This window comes from Rhamphochromis longiceps, linkage group LG23, assembly GCF_057381845.1.
Source record: "Rhamphochromis longiceps isolate RC_006_pf linkage group LG23, R_longiceps_female_GT1.1, whole genome shotgun sequence".
In the NCBI taxonomy this organism is placed as follows: Eukaryota; Metazoa; Chordata; class Actinopteri; order Cichliformes; family Cichlidae; genus Rhamphochromis; species Rhamphochromis longiceps.
This window is the reverse complement of record NC_140578.1, coordinates 3,728,348-3,751,144: the sequence shown is the minus strand read 5'-3', so window position 1 is coordinate 3,751,144 and position 22,797 is coordinate 3,728,348. Positions and strand designations below refer to the sequence as shown.

General features: G+C 40.9%; 1 protein-coding gene across 3 annotated transcripts in view; it reads left to right on the top strand.

The window, feature by feature from the left end:
- The window catches only part of LOC146641012 (guanine nucleotide-binding protein G(q) subunit alpha-like), a 35,667-nt gene extending 13,961 nt beyond the window's left edge, over positions 1-21,706 (top strand). For 2 of the 3 annotated variants that reach the window (XM_085399501.1, XM_085399500.1), the window contains 6 exons: positions 4,333-4,517; positions 6,433-6,587; positions 9,560-9,688; positions 12,930-13,059; positions 17,572-17,725; positions 18,044-21,706. In XM_085399501.1, the coding sequence (XP_085255627.1) occupies positions 4,333-4,517; positions 6,433-6,587; positions 9,560-9,688; positions 12,930-13,059; positions 17,572-17,725; positions 18,044-18,234 (944 nt within the window). In that variant the 3' untranslated portion in view covers positions 18,235-21,706. Of the gene's footprint in view, positions 1-4,332; positions 4,518-6,432; positions 6,588-8,927; positions 9,057-9,559; positions 9,689-12,929; positions 13,060-17,571; positions 17,726-18,043 lie in introns of all 3 variants that reach the window. The other variant, XM_085399502.1, reaches the window with a different exon arrangement.
- Positions 21,707-22,797: the final 1,091 nt, after the last annotated feature.

Here is a 22,797-nt window from a genome sequence, read left to right as displayed (position 1 = left end):
GTTACTGGGCTTTTCCACTCTGGTTTTGCTGTGTTGGGGGTTTCAAAATTGTTAAAGGTCACCAGTGCATTCATTTTTGCATACAAAACCTTTACTTTTGGACCTTATTAGAATATAGCAAGTCAAATTTTGCAGAAAGCAACAAAGGGCAACTTGCAAATACACAATCTTATAGTCTCTACACAGTTTTCCTGCTGAAGTCTACTTATCTGTTTAATAACTCAAATTCTAAGGATGCACTGCCTGTAAAAGGACAGATGTGGATCAAGTGTTTTTGTATTTTGTTTCACATTTTGTCATTTAAAAAAAACAACAACGAAGTCTTCATGAAAAAGTGGATGGGTAGGTCTTTCATAGGGCTGGGCCATATTATACCGTTCGCGGTAATACCGGTATAATGTTGGGCAACGATAAGAAAATGAAATATAGCGATAGAATATGGGTAAAACGCGCATGCGCAGTGCCTTTGTTTTCATACGCACATGGCAGAAAAAGCATGGCAGAGAATGTCAGCAAGGAATTTTCATTGTTACATTTTTATATAACTTTAATACACATAAAAAAACAGCTGCTTGTTTAAGTGAAAATACATTGATTTTTTTTTTTTTTTTTTTTGCACTAATAAAGTTGTGGAATTATATCGTTATCGCAAATTTTCAAATGTATATCGTGATAAATATTTTTGGTCATCGCCCTGCTTTAGTCTTTCATGTCTTTATCACGTTATCTTTGGGCATTTGGCCAGTGTTAAATTGACAGATCGGTCACAGCCTTCAGTGAAATGGGTACAACCAAATTCTTTGGCCAGTTCAGTGTAATTATAATACAAAATTAAAATATTACAGCTCTACTCTGCCATTTCTATAGTATAGACTTTCAATAATTTGAACCCCACAAATTTAAAAAAAGGAAAAAAAAAAGGAGAGAGATAGAAACAAACAAACTTGACATTCAGCAAGCTGTGGGCTGCTTATGGCGAAATGGGGGGAAATGGATGAAGAAAAAATAAGTTAAAAACACTAGAAGTGAAGTAGTGTCTCAATGAAGTGAGGCTCGTCTGAATCCAATGTGACTTGACCTCAAATCGATGCGGTAGTTAAGTGTTACACTGTCTCTATACACTCTGTGTAGATGGGAAAGTGCCGTCTGAGAGAAATGTATATGGACAGAATTGGTAACGAGGGTGAGCTACGTTAATCCGCTACTTAAGTCTGACATTTTGACTGTGCTTGCTGGCAGAATTCCTTTTCTTTTCTACACTGTCCTCGTGTTTTGAGCCTTGGGCTGTGTGCATTGGTGTGTTATGTTCAGTAAGGCTACTCAACATTTTGGTCATTTTGTCACTGATCTCAGTCGCGCCCGTAACGTGCTGGTGCGTATGGTGCAGTAGCCCAGACATTAGCACGTGCCCTGCTAGCTCTCCCTCATATACTCTGTGCGAGAACCTAACCCAACGTGGCTCCAGCTATAATCCAACCGCACGATTGGTTTGGCACAACGCTACTATTGTCTTTTGGTTTTTATGGTGTCTGTTAAAATATGGATGGTGTGAGTTCTATTGACTCACACCGTCTCATTTCTAATGAAGTTATTTTGCACCATTTATCTTTTTCATTTCGTTGCCAAGCCCTAGCTGTAAGATTAGAAAAAATGTTTTAAAGTTGCATGTTTGACTGGGCTCTCTGAATACACACTGAAGCCTATCAGCTGCTGTTTTCAGCCGTGTATTTAGAGGTCCAGTGTAGGAGTTGCCATGGGAACTAGCATTACCCCTCAGGAGTAGCTCCAGTGAGTGTACAGTTGCTTGTCCGTGAGAAACGCTTCGGCTGGGTTTTCCAGTTAAGCGGGAGAACAGTAGGAACTGTTGAATTAAGCTGATCATGCCTGCAAGACATGCTTTTCTCCTCTGGCTGTTTGGGAAAGGCAAATACGCTGGAACACACACACCAAATTCATAGGATAGCTGCACCTTTTCTCAGCTGTTGCTTTTAAACTTACTGTATTGCTGAAGCCAAGGAGGTAAGAAAGAAAATGTGTACAGTACTGTCCCTCACAACCCACCAACACACTTCCCTTCTGTTCAACTCTTCAGTCAATAGGAGAGTGAACTCTCCAGGGCTGTCTTAACAATTGCTATTTATGTCCCTCTCTCAAAGACTTACTCTGTCTGAAGGGGAAACTCCAATGTTGCCTGACCTGTTTTCTGCAGTGAAAGATCATCTCCGGTTAGAAGGCAGGCAGTGCTCAGGGCACTCCTTCGCTGTACGCGCGACTGTGCTCTTCATTCAGCGAGAGCAAAACTTGTCTCTCGGCATCCTTGGAAGGCATTTCAGCTACTATGTCTTGGGAATACGAGCTGTGCTTCAAAACGCAAAGTGCTTTCCATTATCTAATCAGCAACTACAGTTATGATTCAACATTGTAGCTGTAAATATCAATGTAGGCCTTTACACATAGCCTGCCTTCAGCCACTTGTGCTGAATGGTAGTGTAATTGTTAAGTTCTACTTTGACCCCATATTGAAATATTTTAACAGCTATCAAACTTTCTATTTGATCTTGTCATTTATGGCTTTAAGTTGAATGTTTTATTAAACTAACAATATTCCGGTACTGTGAAAATAAAGGTCACCTTACAGCCTGCTCTCTTGAGTTGTAGCTTTCCTTTACAGAAATCTGTAAATTAACTATAATGACGTAAGCTCAGAAATGTACAATATATCTTATAGCTGAAGCCCTTTGGAATAGGAGGATAAAGACGGACCATGCAGTGTCGCGATTTGTGCACATCGTAACTGTAACAACATCTGGTTAAGCAGACTTGTGGACAAACCTGTAAAATTCTATAAGCTAAAGACTTGGTTAACACATGCTATCAGTTGCAGCTTTAGTTGAGATAAAGCAAAAATGAGACTGAAAGGTAGAGGCCTGATAGAGCGTGTGCAGCTAAAACTGCAGTGACTCAGACTTGAGTGCTGGGAGAAGTGAGATGGAGAGATGAGCGGTGGAGATCTCCATCAGGGTTGTAGAGGAAGAAAATAGATGGTGGAATGGGGGTGGAAGAGACGATTGCGCTGGAGAAAGCGCTGCATGGTAATACTGGAGGGTTAGTTTCGGTTAGGCTGCTAACTGCCTTGTCTTTTTAAATCGTACTCTTTGGGTTATGTCCGCAGCATACAAACCCTGATGTTTTCAGTCTGACTCCAAGCCCAGAGTGGTAGTTTGCTCACAGAATATGTCCATATAAAGATACAGAACCTGCTGTGGACGGTCTTGTGGGGAAGTTAAAGTGTGTGTGTGAGTGAGTGAGAGAGGGGGATCTGTGGGGTTATGTGTAGTTCCTTCTCTGCATGTGCAAGCAGGTTTTCTTGTCTGTGACTTGGTCTTTTTGTGTGTTTATGCACATGTGCATATGCATGATGAGTGATACAAAATTGGAGAAGTGAACTCGCTGTACCCAGCTCTTTGTTGAGCTGAGGTGAGCCATGCAGTCCTCGTGTGGTCAGTCGGGCCTTTTTGGGAACCACTGCCAAAACAACCATTGCACTGCATTGTTACATTGCACATTTCTGGACTGGAGGGAAGAAGACAATAGCTTGACCATAATTAACCCCAGAAACTTCTATGTAGTTTAAGCTTTGTTTTTTAGAGCTGGAGAGTTATTTACAGTGAGTTATATAATGCTCAAATATCTCACCAGAAATACATACACCCTGAACTGGTGAAGCAGAGAAGGGCTTGACATTGAGGTCTGGATTATTGCCTGTGGACACGATGGTGCACATTTCTTCTTGACCTCATGCATCAATGCTAAGATGTAGGTGGACAGACGAGGCCAGCCTGTTGCAGAGACAGACCAATTTATTGCCACAGAAACGAGTTATATTAAAAAAGGCTACTTTTAAACTAGTTTCTGGAATGCTTGGTTGACCTGTTGAAAACTGATTTGTACCCACAAGTCTTTTATTTTACTTCTTGCTTAGTTTGCTCTCGGCAAAAATACATTTTCAGGCTACATTACTATAAAATGGCAAGTGCAGAAGTGTTACATGGATGGGTTACAAATCATGTGTTATGGTTGATATTTGTATTTATTTGAATGGTTGCTTCCTCTAGATTTCAATTTGTGTAAATTAACGACTATCTCATTTGAATCTGTCTTTTCTTTTTTTTTCTTCTTCTTTTGTTAAATGTTTGCAAGAAAATAATAATGATGCTGTAACTTTTGTTCCTAGAGCACACACGGCACACTGAAAGATACCTTTTACACCAGTTTGTCCATTCATAACAGTTGCTTTCAGCAGTTTGCTTACTGCTCCCATCTATTTTCCAGGTACTGGAGAAAGTGGAAAGAGCACTTTCATCAAGCAGATGAGAATAATCCATGGCTCAGGCTATACAGATGAAGACAAGAAGGGCTTCACCAAACTGGTCTACCAGAACATCTTCACCTCGATGCAGGCCATGATCCGTGCAACTGAGAACCTTAAGATCCCCTTCAAGTATGAACAGAACAAGGTGTGTATTATTAGGAGGCAGAAATGTATTGTTATAGCATTTGGATGGCATCGGTGCATCAAGTACTTGTACTGGCTAATTTGCTGGGAACATGTGTGGGAAGATCTTAGTGTACATCAAATATTGTGTATAACAGTTAATGTACCCATTAGTTTGTGAACACCTTTTGACGTTAAAGCCTCTATGTTAGCTTTATTCTTTATTTATATATATTTTTTGAAATGGCATTTTATAGTATGTCATACCATGTCATCAATAATGTTAGCTAGCTTCATTAGCAAGCTGCATCCATAAACTGTGTGGCTGCATCACGCAGATACCTGCTAAGAAGTAATGACTAAGAAAATACTAGGTTTTCACTCAGGAAAACTGCAGCAGAGACTTCTTGGGTGGGGTTTTACCACACAGCAAGCCATATTATTTGGAAATGGACTGGTATTTTATATAGCACTTTTGTAGTATTACTGACCAGTCAAAGGGCTTTTACACTGCAAGCCACAGTTAGTCATACATTCCATCTCATATCCACGGCCAATTTAGAATAAACACTAAACCCAACATGCTCCGTCTAAGCTGCGCGCGTGCGCAATTGCGCACTGCTGGGACGGTGTCTGCGCACAAAGTCTGTGTTGCGCACAAATAAATCTAACCTGAATTTAAATTAAAATAAATACATTAACAATTCTGTTTTGTAGTGTTAGTCAGTAAGTGGCTGGCTGCTCCAGTATGGGATTATAACGATGCCACCTTATCCCATAGTCCAGCCAATAATGCGATTCACATATACGGCTGATGTGGAGTGAAGCCACGTTAATGACAACGTGTACAACCACTGGAGATGTGAACAGGACAGACGGAACAATTGATGGAAAAAGTGTGGACCAGTTTTTAAATGTGTTGATAGGCCACGTAAAACCAGTTATAATTAAAAAAATATATGCAATGTTTTGGTTTTTTTTTTCCTGATTACTATAGTTGTTCATATTTACTGCGGGAAGAAACGGTAAAAACTGTGTTTTCTAAGGAAAGTGCTGGAAAGCGCTCTCCACCTGTGAGTAAAAACAACATTTTAATAAACCATGTAACTTGTGTGCACTGTGGTCACGCCAGCATCGAATCCATCCGTCTGCTGTTGCTCACAGTGGTCTAAGGGACCGCTCAGGGAGTTTGTGTGTTCGCTCCGACACTTAAAAAATTACAGGGAACATTGCCAAGATGTCTTTGGACTGTGGGAAGAAGCCAGGGCATGCAGAGGAAAGCCATACAGGCGCAGTAAGAACATGCAAATGCCACACAGAAGGCCAGCGAGACCATTTAAATCGGGAACCTTTTTGCTGTAAAGCAACATTGCTAACAATCCAAGAGCTAATTCCATCCTGCATTTATTTGGCAAATAATGGCGTTGAAATTGCTCCAGAACACACAAACGCCACGAAGTGGCGAGGCCCAGTTAAGTGTCTCAGATCAGCCTAGTGGACGGATCAGCTACAGTTATCTGTGTCTGCTTAATAGGCCATGCTGTAAGCCTTTATAAAAACCCAGATGGGTTTAAAAAATTCAACCTCTGTATAGTGATGAGAGGAGGAATGGGCTGAAACCAAAACGCTTTTTGTACCAGGCTCTAAACATGCTAATATCATTCTTAAAGTTGAGCATTTTACCATGGAAGCCTGTAGGGATGGACCTACTTATGGTGCCAGTCTTAGGTGGCCATTTAACGAACTTCAGGTTTTGGTGTTGTGTTGGCTTAAGAGTTTTCCAGCGGTGGAAAATAAATCCACAGTATTCTCCTGTCTGTTAACTCCACATGTGTTTAGGTACTTCAAATCATGAACTTTAATATGAAATAATTATTAGAAATGCTGTGAAGCATTGCTTAAACGTCTTTTTGTATGTTTTTGTTTTGTTCTTCCAGAACAATGCCCTGGTGGTGCGTGACGTGGACGTAGAGAAGGTTGCATCGTTCGAGCAGCCGTACATTAGCGCGATAAAGATGCTGTGGGCTGACCCTGGCATCCAGGAAGCGTATGATCGCAGGAGAGAGTACCAGCTCTCTGACTCGACCAAGTAGTACGTCTGACATTTCATAATTTACTGAATGACTATTTGCCTTATGTTTAAGCAGTGTGTAAGAATGCATGTTAGAATTTATATTTTTGTTTTCTAAAAATGACACAAAAGTATTGGGGGGGCAGACGGACGACATCCATTCGGTTGAAGCAAGAGAACAGAATTCAGCAGATGGCATGAGGAGCTCTTGGCAGGTTTATAAATGACGGTAGTAATATATATATAGAGCCAATTCCAACCTGCATTAATCTATTTGAGCCAAATGTGGCTCCTTTGAACAGTTGAAGATTGGGATGAAACTGAAGCTTTGCATGATGCATTTATAGTGTAAGTGTTTTGTTAAGAAACAAACTTGTCATCCCCTTTCAGGGTTTCCATATTTTATGTTTCGGACTCATCTTAATATGGATTCTATTCATTTTTACACATGAATCAACACAAATGGGCAAAACAAAAGGTTTTTTTACACTTAATAAAACCGAAATGTCAATTTGCATGAATACTTGGAGCATTTGCTATGGCAGGGGTCTACCTGTGGCTACTTCATTTCATTGGATAATTGTAAAATGCAAACTCCTAATTATAAATAGCCTCAAGTTTTAAAGAACTGTGTAGACCTGTAAGAAATGATTGTCAGAGTACAGTTCTGGACAATGAAAATCAAGAAAATTGTAAATGTCAAAGAGCAAAGTAACCTTTGGAAACCAGTCACTTAGTTGGGCCACTCGCTCAAACTGAGGAGTCTGGGACAAAGAACTATCTTTACTAGCTTCTTTGTACATGTACAACCATCACTTTAGTGTTTTACCACGCAGGCCTTTATGGTACAACGGCCAGATCAAAGCTACTCATCTTTAGAAAGATGCTGGACTGTAGGAACTGAAACCTGTGGACACAAATGGGGTCATAAGGACGTGGGTTCAGACCTGAAGCTAAATGCTTAAAAGGATGAAAACATCTTCTAAATGCGCGCTAAGCTTGGACAATCTAAGTGAGAGATCTGTACTGGAACAAAGGGGAAATGTGTATACCGTATTTCCCGGACTACAAAGCGCACCTGAATATTAGCCGCACAAGCTAAAATCAGGGGAAAATCCTGTTTTGTACATACATTAGCCGCACCTGACCAAAAGCCGCAGGTGTTTCAATATTGACTTATCATATGTAAGAGAATATGCACAAAGCGAATTGTCAGGAAAGAGATGGCTGTTTGGAGACACACCCCTTTTATTAATATTTTGAAAATCAAGTTATGGGTACATATTTGCACATGTGCTGTGCTTCATAAATGAGTAACAAATGTAGTACATAACAGTAACCTACAGCACACCAGAAAAATAGATTCAGACTACCTTTTAGGCTCAGGTGCAGTGACACGGCTTTAACAAGAAGAAAAGTCAGTCATTCACCACCATCTTCCTGCGCACTAAAACCACCAAAGTCCTCTTCTCCAGTGTCGGAAACGAACAGGCTCAGGATGGCTTCGTCATCCACTCTCAGCTTCTTTCCTTCGTTGTCACTTTCAAAACCAAAGATAATCCTCATTGTCATTGTCAGTCGAACACCCTCTGAAGGGCCGTGGCGGTGTCCTCCTCTTCATCATGCAGCAGTCCAGCCCTTCGAAATCCGTTGGTGATCGTGGATGTTTGCACACTTTTCCACGCTGTCAGAATCCACCGGTAGAGTTGAGCACAACTTGCTTTTCGCAAGTTTATCGCCGCTCGTCATCCACGACTCCCGCTGAACGCATAGCGCTACTTTGAAGTTTGTTTTTCGCGCTACTTGTACGGCACTATGTTGCCTGGCGGATGGACATGTGACCAACATACCACTCTTGAACCCCGATCCTTCCGCCAGGCAACGTAGTGCCGTACAACAGCGGAACAAACAAAACAAATCGTCTTACGATATGACAAAAATCATGGACAATCTATAGAAAAGCCGCACCTGACTAAAAGCCGCAGGGTTCAAAGCTTGTGCAAAAAGTAGCGGCTTATAGCCCGACAATTACGGTATATATTTTTTTTAATTAAACGGCAAGGTTAAATTTACTGCATTTATATCGTGTTACATTCATGTGCACATCTACCCAGCACTTTAAGTGCTTTGGTGCGTGAATGTGCATAACAACGTATGCATTGGTCCCAGGTGGAGCTCAGCATGCTGGATGCTTCGCTCTGCACCTCAGAAAAACAAGAACAAAAGAATTATTGAATCCATTTTAAAATGAGTTGAGCAACTTGACAATGAAAGCACTGTTCATGTGCATGTTGTCTTTTACTTGACAGTTGTGTCTCTGTGCATACATGTGCATCTGTTATGTTCCCTCCCCCTTCGCAGCTACCTTAACTATTTAGAACGAATATCAACACCAGGGTATGTACCCACTCAGCAAGATGTGCTGCGGGTCCGAGTGCCCACCACCGGCATCATTGAGTACCCATTTAACCTGGAGAATATTATATTCAGGTACTGGTGTCTAGTGCTCCTGCTGGTGTTACTGGTTGGCTAGCAGCAGAAAAGTTGGTCAGCCAGTTGGAAACCGTCGATGCCGCTATCTCAATCTACACTGTGTTGCACAGCAAGGCTCAGCACATTCCTGATGGTACACTCTCAAAGACTAGTCTTGAGTTTAAGCCTTAAGCTACAAGACTTTACACACATTTGTTTTTAATTTAACTTTAGAGGATACTGCTTATCTTTTTAGAAACCTACAAGCCTTCACTTTGAGCTCTTTGACAGTGCGAAAAGTTAAAACTGAGAATTATGTCTTTTAGAGCTGCCATCACGGATATAGCTCAATTTCATTTGGAGGGGCGCTAGCGTGAAATGTCCCCCATCCACACCTTCCCCTCGGAAATCTTTGGTTGCATCTGGACTGATGCACTTGCTTTTGGATGGAATATGCTTTATCTGCTGTATGCTTCACTTTCTTTCCTCCCTCTGTCTTTTGTTGTCCTTCTTGTCTCTAGCTATCTAAGTGATCTGGATCGTATTGCTGACCCGTCCTATCTACCAACCCAACAGGATGTGCTTAGGGTTCGAATCCCAACCACTGGGATCATAGAATACCCTTTCGACTTGCAAAGCATCATTTTCAGGTAGAAGACGACATCCATTATCTTGACACCGATTTTAAAGGGATTGGGTATACACAATTTGGGTTAAAGTGTTTTGTCTCTATTTGTAAGTTGGCACTCAAAGTTGGATTATAACCATGATCTATCCTACGGTGCATTATCCTGATATCATTATCAATTAATAAGTCAACAGAAACTTGATCTGCTAGTATATCTACAGCTGATGATCTAAAGATTTAGTCGTTATGGTAAAGTTTATTTTGCAACATTTAATATTAAGTCAAAAATTGTACACTTTCTATCATATCATTAGCAATCCCAGTCTACTTTCATACTATCCATGTGTGGAAATGTGTGATCAGAACCAACTGGACCACCTGCAGCTGACTGATCTGCTTCAGGGTGCAGTTTCTGGTGCATGTCAAGGATAATCGCAGATAATTTGAGCTTCATCTAAACAGCTTTCTCTCCATGACCTCTCGCTCATTGTAAATGTGAAAGTATTCAGTGCGGGATTTCCATCTGCAGTCTAAAGTAAAGGATCACAAGAAGATGTCATCGAACGGGACTGATTCTAAATCGTTGTTTCTATCACTTGCTGTATGTGCTCCATCGTTTCATTACTTCCTTGAGAAATCCTCATGCACTTAAAGACCAGTGCTGAAGATCCTCTTTCAGTTAACAGTCACATTCTCTAACCTCCATGACAAGCATTTTACATTTACTGCAGCTTCTTTACAGTAAAAGGCACGCAATCTCAAATCGAATATTTTAAACACAAAGAAACAACAATAAAAAGTTGTTTGTATGCAGTTTAAAATTGTGATTTCTGGATTGTATGCATACAATAACTTTGCATACGTTATTAATGCTTTTTATTTAGATAAGACTTCAGAGTGGAGATGGAAAGGAAATGGGAGACGGGCATGTAGCAAACTGGCTGGCTGGTAGTGGGACTGGGTACTTGGTTGTTGAGAGCATTTAAGCCTAACTAAATGAAGTATAATTTGTAATAAAAATGGCTCGAGATAAATGAGTCACAGGGAAAAAAATGCTGACAAATGACATTTCTCTAGCTGTTTTTTTTTTTTTTTAAACGTCTCAGGCTCCAAGGCTGTATTTTTACATCTTAGTCCTCTTCTGTTTCTCTGTAGTCCTGACGTGGAACCTGGAAAACAGGACATAAAAACTAAATGTCTTAGGACCTGCCACCAATACGTACAAGCGCTTCCCTTCCTCCTCCTGTTAAAAAAGGATGAGCAGATTGATGGACCCAGGAAACGCAAGTGATTACAGAAGAGTGCAAATCGATAGGAAGCCATCATGTCAGCCCCCTCCTACGCTTGGCAAGGCTAGAAATAACTCTGCTTGCAATGAGGCTGTGTTGAAGAGGTTCCCAGCAGCCCTATTGCAGATAGCCAATAGGCTCTACTCTGCTTGGCTGTGCTGATGATGGTGAATCACTGCATGTTCTCAGTGACATCAGGTTTTTTGCTGAGATTGAAGAAGCATATTAAAAAAATATATCTATATATGCATAAGAAAAATGCATGTGAAGAGGCAATAAATGTCAGGTTTTAATGGAAGAATAATGCAATAACAAATTGCTAATTTGGTGATTTCTGCAGTGGAGCATGCAGCGCACTTGATGCAAGACAAGTTCCTCAGCTCAGTTTGTTGTAAATGTGATTATATTCTTCACACCTGTGTGTGGAGGTCTGCTTTTGTCCAAGTGATGAATTCTCTCATCAGTGGGTGAATAGGAGGCTCACTGAAGACGCAGCGTGCCCCTCAACGTTACACAACAATGCAACAGTTATGTCACCAGGTGGACTCTAAGCTGACTTGCTGCTTGGGAGGACTAACTACTCATCCATAGTGCTCACATGTGCATCTGTAAGCAATAATCGCACGTAGGACTCCAAGGATACTTGCAGCTGACAGGGGTGCTGCTGCAACAAGGAGTGCTTTCATGATGGACCTCTCCATGAGGCCCGTTTCTTTTCTTTTTTTTTCATCATAATTGGCTTTTGAAGTAATATCCAGCATAGGAGAGCTTATGGAACTAAGTAGGTCACTCATCCTTGCTAGAGGAAAACAAAGGAGGTCATTTAATATAAAGGAGTTTTATTTTAGGCTTGCTTTTGGAGGGCCCCATTTATCAATGCCGTCATTTCTTCTGGCAGACTTGCTCAGTTCACCTTTGTCTCATCAAACTTTCACTGTGTCATATGTTATTTAAATGGAGCTGAGACTTAACTTTCTGGCCCACTTTCATTCTTACAGTGCCGGTCAAAAGTTTGGACACACAAGAATGGGTGGGTGTGTCCAAACTTTTGACCGGCACTGTATCGAGCACCAAAGGTTCTTCGGTGTTTCTACATTTTCATTTTCTTGATTTTTATTTTTTTATTTATTTATTTTTTGGACGAGCCCAGAGCCAAACAGAAGTGCTTTTTAATCCATGATCCAGATCTCCTGACCTTAGATTTAAAGCCAACACGATGAGCCTTAAAGAAATTTCCTCCATCTTCTTACTTTTTCCCCTTCCTGATTATTTAAAATAATTATTTCCTAATTCTGCATTCTTGTTCCTCCCCACTCTCTGTGCTCCCTTATATGCCTTCACATTTAGCACCTTATTGGCAGCACAACTTTAGTTATACTGCATGGATTCTATTGCATTGCGCTTTTCAGAGGAAGATGGTGTTGTTTGTATGTGTGCATAAACTTCCCTATGCTTCTTTTGGTTCACCTTGGAACATTTCCCCTGTCATTAGACAGTGCAAATTCATTTCTTTTTATATTGGGTTGCTTGGCTTGAAATGCATTACTACAATTTTTATTTTGAAATAGGCTTCCGTTGTAACCACCTGACCACACAGTCCTTGAAATCTATTGACTGGCCACTGAAAATGACAAATTAAGAATCCTCTTTGCACAGATCCATTTTCTGAAATGTATTTCTGTCCTGACGTGCTTCAGATCCGTGTCTTGTTCCTGGCTGAATCACTTCAGGATTGAATATTAATATTTAATTTATTTGTAACGCATGTGCTGAACACGTTTTCAGGGCATGCGTACCCCTGGCGTTCTGTGGTTCAGGTCTTATTTGATTAAAGTAGCTCAAAGATTTAACGAATGTTAAAGTGGATGCTGAGTATAATATTTAGTGAGTTAGAAAACTTTACCCAGTAAAGACTCGCAGCTAATTAAAGTTTTTCTTTCCCCTCTGCCCTTCATCCCATCATGTTCCAATCAGGATGGTGGATGTTGGGGGTCAGAGGTCAGAGAGGAGGAAGTGGATCCACTGCTTTGAGAACGTCACCTCCATCATGTTTTTGGTTGCTCTCAGCGAATATGACCAGGTCCTGGTGGAGTCGGACAATGAGGTGAGACAGAGACTTGTAATTTCACACAACAGTTTGATGCTGTGCTCTTAATAAACTTTAAAGTTTGTTTTGATATCAACATATTTCCAGAATTTTGCAATTGTGAGCAAGCTCGGGTTTGTGTACTTAAGTTATTGGGGTGCTTGAATAGTAAGCAGAGCGTATAGTCTTACTTTAAAGTCCACTGAGGTGCCAGTGATGCGAATTTCATCATCAGAAGTTAGTGCGAGAGTTCATGTGGACATCACGTGCCTGTCCATTTTTGTCCCCGCACACACTCGTCCAGAGAAATTATTAGTTATTATTTAATTAAATAAACATGCTCCCTAGGCAGTGTGCCTCAAGCGCATACATAAGGCTGCTTTTATGCTTACCCCCGTCGAAAACACGGAGTTGCGCATGCTGAAAATTGCAATTTCTCTTTCTAACCTGCGGCGTTACGCTGCGGCCGCTGCCGCAGCTGGGTTGAAGCCACCATCCGCCATTCTAATGATATTGGTAGACAAGCTCAAAGTCAGAGTAGACAGAGGGAGATGTTACAAAAATGAGACTTTGTGAGGTTCCAGTTTTGACTTCTTCCAATATCATGTGGCGGTTATTGTCCGAGTAGTGAAACCTGTTGTTCAGGAGAACATTGGAGCCACCTGTGGCTTAATAGCAGGCATAAATAGACCTGACTGTGTGATGTTGTGACTGTGCATGAAGTGACAAATACTGAGGGTATACTGGCACCTTAAGTATAACAAGAATGACTTTTTAGCCATCGGGTCTCCAGCTGTGCATGTCCACGATGGAGTGCAAGTGCATTTATTTAGATTTTTGCAGCTCACAGCTGTAGGTTTAACTTTTTTGTTTACTCCTGCTGCACTCATCAACTGCTTTCCAGTAAAACACCTCTGCAGCTGTACTATGCAGCGCCAGTTAGCTTGTTTTAACAGCAATAGTTGAGCAGTAACAATGCAAATGAACAATTATTCAATGACTCCTTTTGAATTGGAGAAAGTTTAGTAGGTAGTGGCTCCATCGTGTTGTGGTTAATACATTTACCTAATGTGCAAAGCTTCAGGAAGGGCATCTTTTGTTTAAAAGAAGAAAAACTATCAAATCAAACATCTTCTGTGGTGACACCATATGAACATGGGAGCAATCAAAGAAGCTTTCGAGAGAGCACTAAGCAGGTCATCAGACTAACGTCGTATGTCCGCATGAATGAGACACAATTTATCAAATCTCTCACAACAAACTGGACGCAGGTCTTCTGTTTATTTCAGGGATATTTTGCCCGTGTCGTCAGCTTTGGCTTCTGACTGTTCAGATAGAATTATCGCTAATAAAGCTAATGTGATCAGCCTCTGTGTGCCCTCTGCTCCTCTCTGACAACAAACCCTTTCTCTGACCAGGGGCCCGTTCTTCGTACGTCGCTCACTACATCCAAGATCAAATGACACATCCAAGATCAAACCATCGCGCTAACCGTGAGCTCGCTAATCCGGTTCTCCGAACACACCTGCTGTTGACGATTAGTACAGCTGGACGCAGTAATGTGACATCACTGGGTGTCGTAAAAGGGGCTACGCATCGATAGTAGAAACATTGATCGGCAACCCTCTGATTGGTCGGCGAAAATGTCGAAGGAGTGCGCTCGGCTCGGTATTTTTCGGCAGCAGAGCAAGAACTCCTGAGTGAGGGATTTCAGGAGTTTCAGAGTTTAATCAGAACGCAAGGGAACACTGCAAAGGCTGCAAAAGCAAGGAGAGAGGGCTGGCAGGAAGTTGCTGACAAATTAAACTCGTAAGTAATTTAATAATAATAATAATAATAATATATTGGATTTATATAGCGCTTTTCAAGGCACCCAAAGCGCTTTACAATGCCACTATTCATTCACTCTCACATTCACACACTGGTGGAGGCAGCTACGGTTGTAGCCACAGCTGCCCTGGGGCAGACTGACAGAAGCCAGGCTGCCATATCGCGCCATCGGCCCCTCTGGCCAACACCAGTAGGCGGTAGGGTAGATTTATTATATTACACTATATTATCCAATATTATATTACATTATATTATATTGTTATATTATATCCTCTTTCACATTAGAGCCACAACAGGACCCACTAGAACATGGGAACAAGTAAAAGTGAAATATAAGAATATTCTATAGAATGGTAATATTTATCACTTATATTGCTTTTAGTCTCTTGGAAAGAGAGCCTGAAATAATCTGTTTGTTTGTTTATAACAGCAACCAAGAAAAGGGCAGAGCAAAAAAAGACAGGTGGTGGTCCTGCACCCCCTCGTCAACAAGTTGGTTAAGTAAATAATATCCTCACGGGAAAATCGATATCTCTCAATGAGCACACTGTCGCGCTGAGCTAAAGGATCCTGTCTGTCCCGCAATATATGCTGAATTCTGAGGACTCTCCTTATCAATCTTGCACCTTCCGCAATGGGTTGCTCGCGTAAACGGACAGGATATGACTGCGACAGGCTTCCCAAATCCACCTTGGCTTTTATAGCCGTGGTCTCTCATCTTGATTACACGAAGTAATTTACAATTACTACTCTGAAATATGAATTACATCTGTAATAATCACATACATGTAATAGAATGTTAATAGTACATTTCCCTTTTTTAGGAAATGACCTGTATGTATCTGTGTGACATCAATAAAAGGATCAAGTACTGCATTATCTTTAGTTACATTGATGTTATTTATTTATCGCTGTTGCTTTCGTATAAATGAAGCGGACATACCTGCGTGGCCGCGATCTAATCCTGTTTACATAAAGTAAACCTGCTCCCGAGCAGGTTTACGCTTACGGCTCTGTTGCTATGACAGCAAGTCCCGGATGAGCTTCGGGGAACCGACTGATCCAGGATCACGCGAAATCGTCAACAATCTAATCCAGCTAACTTACTTAGCGAGGTACGAAGAACAGGCCCCTGGTCATATGATAAACCAAACCCAGCTGCCAGCTGTGACGCTGTACATCAGTACAGCAGCTGCTGCAAGTCAAGTATCGCAGGGTCCAGTCGTCTGGCTGCTCTGTTACCAGTTTAACTGCACACGCGTATGGTGCCAGCTCAGGCACCTCGCTGGACAGACGGATCTGGTTTAATTTTTACAGTCATTTTTCCCCCCTTTAATGTTCAGACTCTAAGAGGTAATAGCAAACACCAGACAATCATGATGCTATTGTTAAACTCGTTTAATGAAAGGTTACCAGCTAAGACAAAGCTTGGCAGACTTCAGTGTGCAGAGATTATCCTGCTGTGATGACAAGCTCAAGACTGAGACTTTGACCCTTGTGGACCAGTTCAAGCCTGACGGGAGTTTTCTTTGCCTTTGATTTCATCAAGTCTGTCCAGGATTGTCTCGTGTCTCGCCATGATGTAATGAATGACCCCGCATGAGTAACGCTGGCAAGGATTTTTAAATTTAAAGTTTTGTTGTTGTTTTTTTGTTTGTTTGTTTTTAATCTGAGAGAGCCAGACGATGTCTAATTTTTCGTGTGTGTGCTTCCACCAGTATTACCAATTTGAAAGGATCTTGAGAAAGTGTGGAGAATGTTATGCTGCCTGTAACATTGATCAGCATGGCTGGTTTAGTGGTGGGAGATGATCTGGGGAGGCACATCCATAGAGGGGTGTACACACCTCTGCAGTCTAGTCATCTGCACCCCGACTGCCATTAGGTATCAGCATGAAATCTTTGGACCTACTGTCAGATCCTATGCTGGTGAAGTGGCTCCTGGGTTCCTCCTGGTGCACGACAGTAGCTGGCCCTGTGTGGAGAGACTAAGCAGGCAGTTCCTGGAAGATGAAGGATTTGATACCGCTGGCCTGCCCCCACACTCGCCTGCTTTGAATCCCACAGAACTCCTCTGGGACATTGTGTTTCGATCCGTCTGACTCTGTCAAGTCGCCACGATGTTGTCAGGCATGCATACAAGAATGTGAGGGCCATACAAACTGCTGAGTACCGTTTTTGAGTTGATGCGTCAGGCTAGTGCATTTTACCAAAATTTCATTGCAGCATTTTTACTCCTTAGGCATGAAAGACTGATGTAGGGTATTGTTGTCACCTGGTTGGCTGGACAGCACGGACGCTGAATTTTGAGCACAAGAACTCAAACAAATTGATGTAGGATTTTCAAGTTGATACCATGAGTACATCTGCTAAACTCAAAGCAAGTTCAAATATTGGTGAAGGTCAGAGGTCACCGTAAATATTCTGTCTCTAGCTCTAAAGATGAGACCTGTTTTTCAATTGAAATAATGAGTGTATCTACTAAAAATCTCAGATTACAAAGCCACTGTTGCCAAAAGCACTTGCAAGTTACACTGTCATCGTTACTGACCTGTATTAGAAAGAAACAGAAATGCCATATAATTGCAGGTTTTGGATAAATGGTCTGCTTTACAATTTGGTTGCTTTCAGTGTCGAGTGAAGCTGAAAGTGAAGCGTTCTGAACACATCGCTCTCTTTAACGTCCTTGTTTCGTTGTTAGAACCGCATGGAGGAGAGTAAAGCTCTGTTCAGGACCATCATCACATATCCCTGGTTCCAGAACTCCTCTGTGATCCTGTTCCTTAACAAGAAGGACCTGCTGGAAGAGAAGATCATGTATTCTCACCTGGTTGATTACTTCCCAGAGTTTGATGGTAAGGAGTTGACTTGTAAACAAGAGTGTTTCAAAGAGTGAAGGATGTGATGTGCACGCTTGAGGTTTTTTTACTTTATATAGGAACCTTGCTTTTGCAGTTGTTTTTTTTTTGTTGTTTTTTTTATTGTAGACTGACACCTTATGGCCATGATGCTGTACTACAATACAAACTAATATATTCCTGTAAAATGTCACATCGCTCTCTTATTGAGCAACCTGTCACCCAAGTGTCTTTTATTTTTGTTTTAGTGAATCCTTTCCTCCTCGCTCATTCATAGCGAATACATTTAACTACACCACTCTGTCCTCCTTCCAGGTCCTCAGCGGGACGCGCAGGCAGGTCGGGAGTTCATCTTGAAGATGTTTGTGGACTTGAACCCAGATAGTGACAAGATAATCTACTCCCATTTCACGTGCGCCACCGACACGGAGAACATCCGTTTCGTCTTTGCGGCCGTCAAAGACACCATCCTGCAGCTCAACCTCAAAGAATACAACCTGGTGTGAAGGAAAATTGGAAAGACAGATGGTTAGAGTGCAAGCAAGACACCCACAGCCCCCACACTCAATGCAGTGTCCACATCTGCATGAAATGCACTCATAAAGAGATGAGCATTGCTTTGTGCTTTTACCAGACCAACACTATCCATATTCTGCCCTCTCTTCACTCAGACCCTTGGTTGCTGTTTTGCCCAGTTTTAAGGACTCTGTTTTTTTTTTTTGGTTTTATTAACTGCTTGTCTTGCACAATCACACATGAAACACATTCAGATATAACACTCCCTCCATTTGTCACCTCTTGGGAGGTTGTTCTCTACTCCGGCGCTCCTCGTTCGGCTCTTGCCGTGGCTCACGTTTTTCTTTCTCTACACTACAGTCTCACTTGCGCTCGTGTGGGTAGAGGACCATCTCCCGGTAGACTAAGCTTTTACGGACAAAGGGCTCTCTCCCATAGTTATTTAACCCATGCATGCTATACACTACAGCCTGAGGGCTTGAGGCCAGGTGGCACACACTGGACTCTGCTCATCTGCAGAGGGTAACGAATTAATCAGACAGTGCTGGGGTGCAGAGAGGTACTTGGTTCTCCGGGGTCTTGAATTGTCCATGATGTGTTCTTTTAACTCTTTCTGGGGGGTTACGTGCCCTAAATGAGAGCATAGAAGCTCTGTTGAATGTAAATAAAGTTTTCATGCTGCTCACACAGAGTGAGGGCTACACAGAGATGACTACATGTTCTCTTTTGACTTTCAATATTTTCATCTATATTAACGTCATTAATTCTTCTGTTGTTCGCTAATTAAACCGATCGACGGCGACTACTCAAAGGAACCCTTTCAGGAGTGGTCAGGTTCTGTTTATTATTCAGTGCCCCTGATTTTATACTGAGACAACACTACCAGTATTTTACGTACTGTACACCAGCTCCCCTGTAATTCTCTATCACTTTGCTAAATTAAAACCACCTACATTTTTCTGTAAATACAGTAACATTGCCAGTATCGTTTTAATCCCTTAACTAGTTCAGATACTAAGAAACATATTTGGGAGCTGGTTTTTGCCAAAAACTAAGTGAAGGTTTTCTCCCGAGTTGGATCGTTCCAGATGTTTAACAGCGTAACACCTCACTTTGTGTGGCATTTCTTTATGTTGTCTCAATCACACGTGTAACAGTACTGTGATTTTTATTTGTGTGAGGATAACTTTCTTGTGCACAATGTGTGAATGATGGCATCAGATTAAACTGGTGCAGCAGTCATGTTTTGGATGAAATAAAGCTTTTGCGCTGCCAGTTTGCTTCAGTCACAACTTTGGTTATGATCATGCAAATGGCTTTTTCCTCTCCTGTAATCGCCTTCATTTTTACCATATTAATCAGCCAACATTTGATTAAACTGTCACAATCATAAATTTTTCTTCTTTTTTTTTTTTTTTGTATGTCTAATTTATCAATTGGATCTATTTGTTATTGATATAGTAAATGAGACGTTGTCCCTAGTTTCAGCTCAAGTTTTGTTTTTTCAACATCAAAGTTGGGAGTAGATTTTATACTGCTGTAAAATATCAAACTATTTTATGGTCAAGTGTTCTGTTTCTAATGATACTTCATATATTTAGTTGTTGCAGTTCTGTTTTTGAAGTGCTTGACATAGGAAAAAGGAAAAAAAAAAGGTTTCTGTGTCAGGTTTGTGCTTTATGCAAATAGGAAAATGAAAAACAGACAAAAAATTACTTGGTGGTTAAATATTTACTGTTCAGAGATGCTTGTACTTTTTGTAATCTTTAAGGATATGCGTTTGCTCTTGGTACCAATCCCATATTGTGCGTCTTGCCCGATAGTAGTTTAAATATTCCATTAAGCCGAGAGTTGATATGTGGCTTTTTTGTTTTTGTCTTCACTATGTAATTCAGGTAATTTTTCATGACTTTCTCATCACAAGGGCTACTCTTAGCAGCTTTGGTAGAAATGAAAGGAATCTGAATGGTGTAGAGCAAAAGGCGCAATTAATTAGCCTCGGGAGGGTGCCTGAATCAGGAGCATGTTGACATCCTTTTGAGAGCAGCAGTCCACAGAAGCCTGATAGACGGCTGGTGGCCGTTTAGGTACCCCCCGCCCTCCCCCTGTTTTTTTTTTTTTTTTTTTTTTTTTTTTTTTGTTTGTTTTTTTTACCTTCAAGACAATAACTAAAGGAAGTTGGGTTTCTTAAGTTGCAATAGGATGTTTTTAGTGTCTTTTCTATTCGACCTTATCACCCAGGTGATCCCATTATGAATTATGTGCTGAAATCAGCGATGCAAAGTTTTCCTCTGTGCTTTTACATATTTGCCTCTTCATTGGTAGTGTTTTCATGCTTGACTTTGACACTGGCTGCATGGGGACGGGAGGGGGAGAGAGAATGCTGGGATATTTTGACCTTAAGTGCACATTGAACGAGGCGGCAGGGTCAGATCTTTGGTGCTTCACGAAACATTTCAAAGCCTTTATTTTTGACCCACTTGCCCATGTGATGCTGACTGACTGAAGCTGGCCTTTTGGATGCCACAGAAAGGCACGTTCAGGAAACGCTGTTCCCTTGAGCCGTGGCTTGCAACCTTGAGAAAATACTGTCCTGCAGACGGTAAAAACACAAAACAAAGGTTGCGTTCAGCCTCTGGTGTCAGCACGGTGGCGTCGGTTTCCACTCGCTGACGACGTGGATTTTTACGCTAACACAGAGTCCCATGGTTACACTACCAATGACCAGAGCCGTCAGAAAAGCCGGTTCGGTTATTTTTAATAATCCTTTTCTTTTATATCTACTTTGCTTCATTCTACACACAATGCATTTTAACAAAGACTCACATGACAATCCAGTACAAAATGGTGTGCCAAGCAAATTCTGTGTTAAGCAAAGGCTTCAAAAACCTGTTTAACTTGACCCAGGCCTGTGCAGTGAAAGTTATTGCAGCATTTAATTGAGTCTTACTTGTGGTTTTAGTTTGCAAATGAAGCTTGCATGTTGAGCCTCATTTCTTTCTTTCTTTTTTTTTCCTTTTTAAATTGTATTTATTGAAAAACTTGCCAAATGAAGGTACTGAAATGGCCATTGTGTTTTTGGTGGTTGAATATGCTGCGTGTTTACATCTGCCATTCTGCGCTCTCTCTTATCTCCTTTATTTGATTGGACTGTCTATTGTTTCCCTGGGTCAAAGGCACTGAAAATACACCGCTGCAATGGGCCTGCGTTCATGCAACTTGTCCATTCAAGCACGCTCGTTGGTACTCTGAGGTGTGTGTGTGTGTGTGTGTGTGTGTGAGTGTGTGTGTGAGAGAGAGAGAGAACACTTTGATGGGTGTTGCTTATGCTTGAGGTCCATTCTGGTTTCAGGGATGGATATAGTGATATTAAAAAGCTCTTTGCATCTTTTTTTTTTTTTTTCTCCCCTTTTGTAAGGTTGACACACCGTATTTAGGACCACTTGACATGATTTTTCTTTTCAGACAATTCAAATTTTGTGTAGTGGTGTACAAATTGAAAGTAATGTATTTTTTTTTTTTTTGTTTGTTTGTTTTGTTTTAAAGTATACCAAATGTAAATTCTGTACAATGAGTGTGCCAATCCCCTTTTCTTTGTAAAGCCAGACTCTTAACAAGTGCCAATGTTGTGGAAAAAATTCAGAGGACCTGTGGATTTCGTGGTCCAGTTTTTAAAGCAAACACTAAGTGTGTGATTAATTAACAAAAAGGACAGTTTTATTCTATATTTAAGATTAATGATGAACTGCTGTTTTTAAAAATAAGTGTCATTTTAACTGCATGCGTTTTGTCAGGTTGGGGGAGGGAGTGGGGGGTGAGATACTCTATTCATGCAACGCCCTCGAGAAAAGGGTCCTAATGGTTATTGATTTACAGTATTTTAGCCATATTTCTCTATTTGTATGTTTCATTTCAACCACTGTTGCCTGAACCTCATTCATACATGATGATTTTTACATAGCCTTCTCCTTTAAATGTTTTAAATTGGAATAAAATATGTTCCTATACTCTCTTCTTGCATCCCTGTACTTTTATTCTCAAGTATTTTTTTTTTTTTTTTTTTTTTTTTATAAATAGTGACTTGAAGATTCCACCATTTAAGGTCATGTGTAATTTCTGAATGCATTTTATCCACATGGATTGGAAAATGATTTGTTGTATAAATACTGCTGCCCTTTGGAAAGCAGCGACCTCTCTCTGCAGTCTTAAGGTAGGATACTGTTTAGTGAAAATGGATATTAACAAACAAGTGCTCAAGTGACTGGGTAACAAATCATTTTGACTCTTGAAGGTAATCGCACACTACTTTTCACAAAACTATTTTGATAACGCAGCGCACATATTTATTTTTTACTTTTAGCGCCTTTTAAATCTGAGATTAAGACGTCCTAAAATGGGTTTTGAAGTATGGAAATCCCAACTTGTGAAATGCATATAAATATATACATTCAGTATGTGGTTCAGCCTCATTTACCGTGAGTTACCCCAAATTGATGCAGTGGATATGATCAGCATGTGCCGCTGCGGAGGTGTTGCTGAACCAAAGTTAGATT